A 10,000-nucleotide genomic window follows, 5' to 3' on the forward strand; every position below is an offset into this window, starting at 1 on the left:
TGACCTAAAATAATATACCACTTTGTGACAGAAGCATACAACCGAAAACTCTATTTTAACTCTCAAAAATTCGAACTAAGAAAGGTACAGATTTTGTTAGCTTCCTTTTTGCAAAACAAATATTGATGCAAAACTAAATAAATATTGATACACAATTTTTAGGAAGAGCGAAGAGCGGAAGGAAGTTCTCAGGACGCTCGATCGCGAATAAAATATTTTGCCATGAGCAACAAAATTACAACATGAAAACAACATTAATTTTGAACCGCGAATGTAAAAAGTTACCATCAGCGAAAAACATTTTGGGAGATTTTTGCTACGTTCGATTTTGTTTTTGTACTTTTAGCTGCACAAGTAAATCGCAAAATCGAAAGTGACATCGATTTCAGCGGGCGCCGTAATCAAGTTACTGCGGCGTGCTTTCTCGCATCTGTGTCAAATGATCGCAAGATACCGGATTTTTGTTTTGTTAGTTTTCTTTTTCTGTCAAGTTTGACAAGAAATATTCGAATTCAACACAAAGATCACAATCGCCCTACTCTTTAGACTGACCATTGTTTCTGCAAAGTCAAGAATTTACACCCCCAGACGAGGTTATTTATCACCAGATAATTCCATCGTTTTGGAAATAGCAACTGCTTTATTATTTATCAGCGTCACTATTTTTTGCTGATTTTGGGGCTCATTTTGTTGAAACTCACGCACGCTTCCAACAGACATGTGTATTTTCGTGATTTATGCACGCGCTGCTTACAGTACATTACCACAAGAGTCCTCCCGTATCACATTTCAACCCACGTATGATAATTTGTTAAGCTCGAAAATTACACAACATAATATTAAAATTCAAAAAGGCTGGAATTGTCACAAAAACCTTTCACAGCAAAATGTTTATTGAAACAAACAACTTATTTGCTATTAGAGGCAATGACCCTTCCCATTTCAATTGCGTGAATGCAAACAAGACACATAAGCCGTGTCACAAAGCATATGCAAGTAAATATATTTCTGACAGTTCATATCAAACCCTTTTCGAAAGAAACTTGACCGTAAATAAGGAACCACAAAAGAGACAATAAGCTTTCATTCAAATAATTCTTCACTGTCGCATTTCCATTTTTTTTTTCTACCTGAAGACTGTGCAGAGTTGAGTACAAAATATATGTAAATTGCCAGACAAATAAGATGCGACTTCAGCAAACACTGTGATGTAATAAAGGTGTTCGATTCCTTAAATGTTTGTTAAACTCATAAAACATTTTCCATTTGATTTCAGTGTCGTACATAACACCAATTAGTAAAATAATAGAAGCAAAGCTCACTTGATGTCCAACGCGAAAAATGCAATTGTTGTCGAAGACCATTACTCGTCGCTTTAAAGATTCTAGATATTTATTTTTTCACTGCCTGTCTTGTTTATCCATATTTTGTTTAAAGATCCACCACAACGCCATTTGGGTTTCAATGACTTCCACTACCCTCTCCATCCTAAGAAAATACACGTAGAAGACTCTATGCACAAAGACCGTACCAAGAAAAAAAACGAAAAAAACAAAAACAAAAAAAAATCCGAACCATTCTCCGACTGGGATTGCCATACTGCCAACCCAGTATTTAGGCCTAAGCAAAGCGCTTACCAATGCTAGCATTAGGCCTAAAAACTTTTGTTTAGGCCTAATTAAGGTTAGCTTTAATGGATGTTTAGGATTATTTCTGTATTTCGTTTCGTCTTATTTCGTTTTGCAAATTACCATAAGCCTTTCTTGAAGTTCTTATATCGGATTCCGGATTCCTGATTTTAGGCCAAACCCGTTCAACCTTGGTATTTTTGTAGAGCTGTACAGGAACGGAGCAACTGATAATGGTTTCGTAAAATTATCCACTCAGTTCTTTTATGTTGGCTTTCCCTCACACTGAGCTTGGGGCGCCTGTGTTGAAATTTGCCTCAATAGACTATTCTCTCTTTCTAATCCTCCTTTTTTACCTCGGACAGTCCTCAAAAATCTACTTGAGTTCGCAACGAAGAAGAGCCACTTCATTTTTGATAGTGATTACCATGAACAGGTCGATAAAGTTGCTATGGGCTCTCCTCTTGGTCCTATTTTATCAAACACCTTTATGTGTAGTTTTGAGGAGAGAGGGTTGAAAAGCGACAAATTTGGCGGACCGTCCGTTTGGTTTCGTTATGTCGATGACGCTTTCTCCCTCTTCAAAAATAGAACCAAGCTTCTGATTTCCTGCACTTCTTTAACAGCAAGCATTCCAATATATCTTTCACGATGGAATTCGAAGAGAATCAGAAGATTCCGTTTTTTGATGTTCTTGTCAAACGAAGTGACGGTACCTTTTTCAAATCTGTCTTCACGAAAAATACTTTCACTGGTTTATATACCAAGTGGGGCTCTTTTACTCCAAGAAAATACAAAATTCATTAGTACGTGCTTTGACCTGTCGTTGGTTACGAATTTGTTCCACAACTACCTTATTACAAGCATCTCTTTCTGATCTTAAGAAAACGTTACTCACACAGATCTTCCGAACCTGTAAGTACTGTACCAAAGAAGGATGTTGTCATTGCATTACCTCATTCAGGCTTACGAAGTGATTTCATCGAACGACGCCTCAAATCTTGTGTCAGAAAACTTTATGGTTTTGTTAATCTTAAGGTAATTTTCAAGAATACTCAACGGAGTAAATGTCTATTTCCTTACAAAGATTGTTTTATTCGTTCATAACAATCTAGGATAATATACAAAGCTAGCTGTTGGGGTTGTGATGCTTCTTACATTGGAAAAACCAAACGGAGATTGTGTGACACGAAGATGGAACGTAACAAGACTCGCACGACAGCTGGTCACACCTCCGCTGTTGCAGATTATGACATTTCCACTGGTCACAACATCAAATGGGACAATTTTGAGATTTTAGCGAATGGAAGGTCTGACCTTCATGGTAAAGTAAAAGGAACTTTATTGATCCAGAACTTAAATCCTACATTGAACTTAAACGTTGGCAGTGAAAAACTGCCTCTACTGACTGCCATATAATAATATTAAGCTATGATTGTAACTTTTACTATAAGCTATAGTTACCAGTGCTTCTCTTTTATCTTTCCGCGTTGTAAGTTGATGCAGATCGTTTAACCGTCACTTCTGATGATGTATGTTTCGAAAATTCAAGTTTTCAAAATACAGTATATGTTTCATAATGCGAAATTTGTTCATTATGGTCATTTCCGCCGTGTGCGCTTTATTTATACTGTAGTTGAAATGGCCGAAAAACCAATATATTTATATTACCTGGATACTGTTGTGTCGTTCTCGTTCTCTTTCTCCCTTCTTTCGTTTCTGCTATTCTGTCATAGGCCGTCCAGGCATCATGCGACCTTATCAGATTCAAAATTTAAAATCTTAAGATAAGAGTTATGCAAAAAATTGCAATACAGAGCAAAAAGCAGCTCTAAGCCAATTAAAAATTAACTCTCAGCTTAAGTTTATATCCCACCAACTTGAATAACTGCGTAGCCCCTAGTGTGGTCCTGAGCACAGCGATACCATGTCAAACCTGGATTGAAACCGACGAAAAATGCAGGAAAAAACTGATATTTTCCAAACCGTTTTCTACCTGAACACGAAAAGCGTCGACTGTCAAGAGCTTTTGTTGACGTAGTATCGCCGTGTAGCCGCGTCGCTTATGTTTAGGTTTCCTGAAGTGGCTCGAGCCTCCGATCCAATCCAATACCAGGCCTGGTCAGCTGACCTCGATGAGATCCAACCTGATCCCGTGATATGGTCACGTGATACTGGTCAGCGGATACCTTATTTTGAGAGTTGTCAATAGAGGTTTTGCACGGCAGCATGTTGCATGGCATGAACAATAGATTCCTATGGGAACAAATATTCTTTCTAATGCAAAACATTTTCATTGTTCCTGCCATGCAACATGGCTGCCGTGCAAAAAATCTATTGACCATGACATGGATGTCCAATATTAAAGATGTACTTCAGCTGGAGTATGGCCTCCTCTATGAGTTCTAAACTTGAGCCCGTGATACGGTCACGTGATACTGGTCACATTGGCAAACATGGAGGGGTGGACGGTCGTACGCTGCCCAACGACAAAAATTCTCAACTTTGGCGCGCGAAGGTCCGCTAAAATCGAAAAGGGACTATTTCCTCTTTTGAAAGTGGCGAACTTTAACTTAAAGAAATTTGCTCTTTTATTTCAATTACCTTACTTTATAGGACTACAAAGTACTGTTTACCCTTACATGGTAAAAGGAGCTGAATTTTCACTTTTTAAATCTCCCAAATTTTACTGGGAAGCCAGTTATAATCGTGAATGTGAGCATCCATCCGTCGTTGAACCGTTCTTTTCTTTGTTCTTCCCTTTGTTTATTCGGGTTGTTGTTTCTTTGATTTTCTTTTAGTCGATTCTTTTACAAATATCGGGTAGGGTGTGCGGTCATTTAATAATGTCACGCTACGCATGCAAGCAGGAGTTGAGCTCACTTTTGTTCCTTCTCATTTACTTCGTTGTTTTGTTGTAGGATGCCCAAGTGGCTGGTATGGCTTCGGAAACTCTTGTTACTTGTTCAGGGTGAGATCGCTGAATTTGCGTGGTCTTAACTGGGACAACGCTCGCAGTTACTGTCTCAGTTATGGTGGTGACCTTGTCAGTGTTTCCAACAAGTCAGAAATGGACTTCATCTTTAAGAAGTCGTCCAAAGCCATCAATGAGCATTATTGGATCGGTTTAAATGATCGCCGCAATGAAAGCTTGTTTGTCTGGAGCGATGGCACGCCCTACAACAGATCTGTCTATAGCAACTGGTACAAAAATGAACCCAATGACCGCGCTGGTGAGGATTGTGTTGAGTTGTACCGCACTCGGTGGAATGACGACAGCTGCAAGAAAGAGAAAAGTTACATTTGTGAACGACCAAGAGGTAAGACTCTATATTTTCACTTAAAGTGAATTGATATAGCCGTATGGTGATGATTATGATGATGATGATGTCGACGACGCGACGATGACGACTATGATAAAGATGGCGACGATTGTACTGGGCAATGTGTGGGAGGATGTCCATGGGTTCTTTGGGCTCAAGATTAGCTTTAGGACACGTTCCAGGATCAGGTTATGGTTTGCAGCTGCACTTCCTCAACCATGTGATTCAGTAATGTTGCTTATTATCTTTTTGTTGCAGGAGTCCCTTTGCCTACTTTTCAGACAGGCACTCTTCCTCCTACCTCTGGTAAATGCAAAATTATTTTAACTAACACCTCTTTCTTAATCCTCCTGCTCCCTCCCCTGTGTGGTGTGATTCCGACTAGAATAATTGGGCTTTTACTCCCATCCCATCATTTTGTCACTTGGTTTTGTAATGACCTGTGCGATAACTATAGACACGGTTCAGCTGTTTACAATATTTCCTAGTCTCTGTGTTCTAATACCAAATACTCGTAATAAAGAGTTTGGACATCCGTAGCGCTAATCATTTCTAATACACGAAACTTTGATCATAACTATTGTCCTCAGAGAGCATGGCTGCTCCCTTTAACCGGCACTTTGGTGTATACGGTTGGTATTCTTTCATAAAGCAAAAAAAAATTTTCTCTGAATCGAGCGTTCTTACTGTGTTGTCATACTTGTCCATTCATTTAGGCTTAATGTGTCTAAATAGCCAACAATAACGCTTCAAAAATCGACATTTTTACATTGAAGTTCGGATTCCACCATCTTTGTTTTTGTGTACGCAAATGAGCCGAAAATGCATTTTGGAGAAAATGTGAGCCGCGGTCAGTGGCCAGCAGCTCGTGGTGGTGAAATCCGCTTCTTCATTCTTCAACTTTGCTTAAATTATAATTCCGATCTGTCGTTGTATCTGGACGGTATGTTCGACTGTACTTTGATTATTTCAAGTGAAATAGTGAGCTGTTGTGTACCTGGTTGCCACAATTATTCAAAGAAGACAAAGAAAAACGGGAACACACGTACACGGTGACTTACCACAGGATCGCACAAGACGATCGCGCGAAGGCATGGCTCGACAGAATCAGACAGAAGAATATGCCACCACTTGAAAACAGCTACGTCTGCAGCTATCATTTCTTGCCAAGCTGTTTCTAGATAGATCTCTGGGCAAAATGAACAAAAGAAAAATCTAGGATGATACTATTTCATCCTTGTTTAGCAACGGCCCCGAAGCGAAAAGCCGCGGTTATCATGCAAACATCGCCTTCAGCGACGAAGGCATCGATAAGTTAGTGCTTGTCAATTTGCTTCTCTTTTACTATGAATCAAATAAACTTGCCCACTTACATGTCCCCTCAGTTCAAAGCGTGTGCAAACATCGATCGCGCGACCCGATGTATAAACAATGGTTTCATCGTGACAAATTTCAGTGACATCCGCCCAGTTTTAAAATATATTACACTGGGTTACTTGGAAAATAATAGCGAGTTAGCCGACCTTACAAATGACCTATAATCGGAAATTTCCGTTTTTTTATTTCAAGTTTGTCACCCAAAAAACAGGAAGAAATGACAAAATGAACTTGGGCAAATTCAAGGCGTTCAAGTTGTAGTAAAGTGAAAAGAATTACCTTGTATATTCGCATTTTAATTTTGTTTTAGGCTATTTCAGAACTACTTGCTGCAGACATCGAGGACAATGTATCTTCAGATGACCCAGTCACTAATGAACCCCCAATCTGCATTGATTTGGAAATGCCTACTGCAATCCCAGAAATGCATGATGTGGAAATTTAATGTTGTTTTGATTCCATTACCCTAAAAAGTGTGGAGGTTCAAACTGAGATGTGCAACACTAAAGGCAATGATAATGGTGTATGTGGTACTGCAAATAGTGACGTGTCCTCCTATACTTCTATAAAGGATGATATCCCGCAAAATCCACATGCTGTCAAATGGAAGATTCCACATGACCGCAATTATGGCATGACAGCACCTCTAAATCCCATTGATACACCCACACCATTTTTGTCCGACCTATGACACTTTAACAAGTTTGATACAATCCCCTTACCACCAATGCAAGACGTCCTTGTCGATGATAAAATGGATATACATGATGATGGTGAGGGTAACAACGATGATGAAGATTGAAAGAAAATTTCTGAAACGGAACTAATCAGTTTTTAAAGTAAAACCGCCTGATACACACTGTACCACTTGAAATTCGGTTGGTTACAGAAACTCTGTAAATACAGAGGTAAAAGGGGGGAGGAGGGGGGGAGGGGGGGTGGCTTTCTTATTTCTGTAGTTAAATAGATCGCTTCAATGGACGTGCAGGTAAAGTACATTTCTACTTAAGCGCAGTGCGGCCATCGGCGGAGATAAATGTGTCTAAATAGATCTAAAATTGCGTATATTGTAACTTGCGTAGAAATTTTCTTATAATTAGGAAGGCGATAAAATGTAACCTACAGTTACTACTCACCTGGTTTACGAGTGTCAATGGGATCGTTCTTTTGGCAACTTCTGCTTTCCTTTCTCTATTCCTTTGCAAAGCCTGCCTTCACTGGTACAACTGTATGTAAGACACACTGTAGAACAGTTATCGTATCCAGCTTCCCTCGTCTTTTACGGAATAAAATGTGACGCCTGTAATACCTTTCAGTTTGTCGTTGATTCGAACGACGTTCGATGCATTTTATTATTAACAATGTTTATTAAAGAAAATATATTTAAGAAACAAAGCTCGAAGTTCCATTCGACATTCGTTTACACTTTTGACTTTCTGTCGCACTTATGGCCTTCTTGGCCTACTACCTATTGAACCACAAGGCAGTCCACCAAAGTTCATCTTACATTTGAAACTATTGGAGCAGAAAGGTCACAAAACAAGGACAAAGTGATCGGGGAAAAAAACGAACTGGGCATGGTCCAAGACGTTTGTTGATTAGTCCTATGTCACAACACGTCATATCAACGATGGCGTTCTGCAAGTTACGAAAAGGCAACTTAAAAGTGCTCTTGTCACATTTTAAGAAGCAAATGGACAAAACGGCATTATTTTCGGATTCATGGGGAAAAGTTTCAGTAATTCAGAGAAATGTTTTCTAGACCGTAAGTTTCCTTTAGGATTCACACTCTTAATGCTAAATATTAGTGATTTAGTTTGCGACATGATGGGCGCGGTTGACGACCGTTAATACTACGACAAAGTTTAGAGCCTTTGATCGATTTTGGATGCATCTAAATGCTTTGTTTTTCAAATAATAGTGAAACTTGCCGCACGCATGTCTTCTCACTCTCAGTAAGGTATTATCATTGTTTCGCTAGCTTTATTTTATCGATTGTCTTCCCAGCGTTTTTCAATGCCGCTGATAACATTTAACATGCTTTAGAACCAAGTATGGTTACACAGTTACACAGTGACACGATGTATTCGAACAGTTCACTATATAATTTACCAGAGACTTTTTTTCAAACATTGAAAATGCTTGTCTAGGGCCTCGTCGCAGGTTGTCGCAATGAACGTTTCACTCAATTCGCTTAGGAGCTGAGTTCCGTGTCAGCATTTGGCTTTTATCGCTTGCCAATAGGCTCTTTCTCTTGGGGAGAGAAGAAAATGCAATCCAAGTTCGAAAGCGAGTGACTTATAATGGGAGCCCCCGAGTCTTCGCTAGCGAGCACTTTTACAGAGTAGTTTTCAGTTTATACATTTTTTTTTTTACCAGGATCAATTGCTTGTCCTTTTGGATGGGTTTTCTACGGCTCTTCCTGTTACTTGTTTAGCGACGTAAAGAAGAAATGGATTGATGCCAAGAAAGATTGCCGAGAGTCAGGAGGACATCTATTGACAATAGATGATGAGACTAAGCAGCATTTTATTACGATAAAACAGACATCAAAAATGTACTGGCAAGTGAGTAGTAAAAGTCGTTCGGTAATTTTAGAAGCAAAAAAAAAAAGACACTTTGTGTTGGAGGTCAAAACTCGTCTTAGTTGAGGATACTGTCGTTTCTGAAGTATGTCAAAGCATGAATGAGGTTTCTGCGTACACATCTTTTCCTCCATTCTCCTATTCGCCTTTCCGTTCGCCCCTTATGAGCACTTAAAACGGCTCACCTACGGCTCGTCGTTTTAAATGCCCATAAGGTACCCTGATCATATTTCATCTATTACTTAACGCGACTTCTATTAACCATATACATTTGGATACATAAAATTAATATATAATCTATATCAGCTCACCGTCTGTACAATTTTATTTTTGTACTTTGTATCAGACAAGTTGGATTGGATTAACTGATTCAGCGGTGGAAGGGGTCTATAGGTGGGAGAGTGATAATTCCCTTGTCAATTATACTCATTGGGCAACCGAGGAGCCGAATGATTTTGGTGGGGTGGAGGACTGCGTTGCAGTGTACGCGGGTGCGTCAGCAGGATTTTGGAATGACGACTATTGTGACTCAGAGCACTATTACATCTGCGAGAAAGTTCAGGGTATGTCGACTTTATCGTACTTTCTAAGTTTTGCATGTATTTTCTGATCACCTGAGCGCGCGCACGTAAGCCACACACGAAATAATTCAACTGCTTGCATCAGCTGATGAAACAAAAGTGGTTACCGGAAATACAAATTGATTGGAAGAGCATTGTACTGTCATCGCAGAGGTCATGGGTTTGAATCCCGTTGATGACTTTTCAGGTGTCTATAAGAGAAAATTAAGAATTCATGTAGCATCAACGCGATTCGAATCCATGACGAACCCTCTACCAACTCAGCTATGAAGCCACAATTAATTCTTATATTGTCCAGATAATTCCGGGGATCGCTTTTTCCTTTTCATCTACAACCCGTACTTCAAATATTTAAGAGCAGTTCTCTGAGAAAGTCAAGCAAAGTTGGTAATGAAAGTTTTTAACATCCCCTTCATTTTCTGTGTGGATGTAGGTTGTCTGGATGGATGAACGAAAACAGCCATATTAGGGGCAGCTGACGTATCGTTGCCATGGTAACCGCCATT

General features: G+C 39.4%; 1 protein-coding gene across 1 annotated transcript in view; it reads left to right on the forward strand.

Moving 5' to 3' along the window:
- The window catches only part of LOC137968360 (uncharacterized), a 123,158-nt gene that overhangs the window by 7,966 nt on the left and 105,192 nt on the right, over window positions 1-10,000 (forward strand). Inside the window, exons 2-5 of the mRNA XM_068814953.1 lie at window positions 4,550-4,948; window positions 5,210-5,257; window positions 8,708-8,895; window positions 9,260-9,476. Of these exons, the coding sequence (XP_068671054.1) occupies window positions 4,550-4,948; window positions 5,210-5,257; window positions 8,708-8,895; window positions 9,260-9,476 (852 nt within the window). The remainder of the gene's footprint in view (window positions 1-4,549; window positions 4,949-5,209; window positions 5,258-8,707; window positions 8,896-9,259; window positions 9,477-10,000) is intronic.

The sequence above is a fragment of the Montipora foliosa genome, chromosome 8, assembly GCF_036669935.1.
Source record: "Montipora foliosa isolate CH-2021 chromosome 8, ASM3666993v2, whole genome shotgun sequence".
Lineage (NCBI taxonomy): Eukaryota > Metazoa > Cnidaria > Anthozoa > Scleractinia > Acroporidae > Montipora > Montipora foliosa.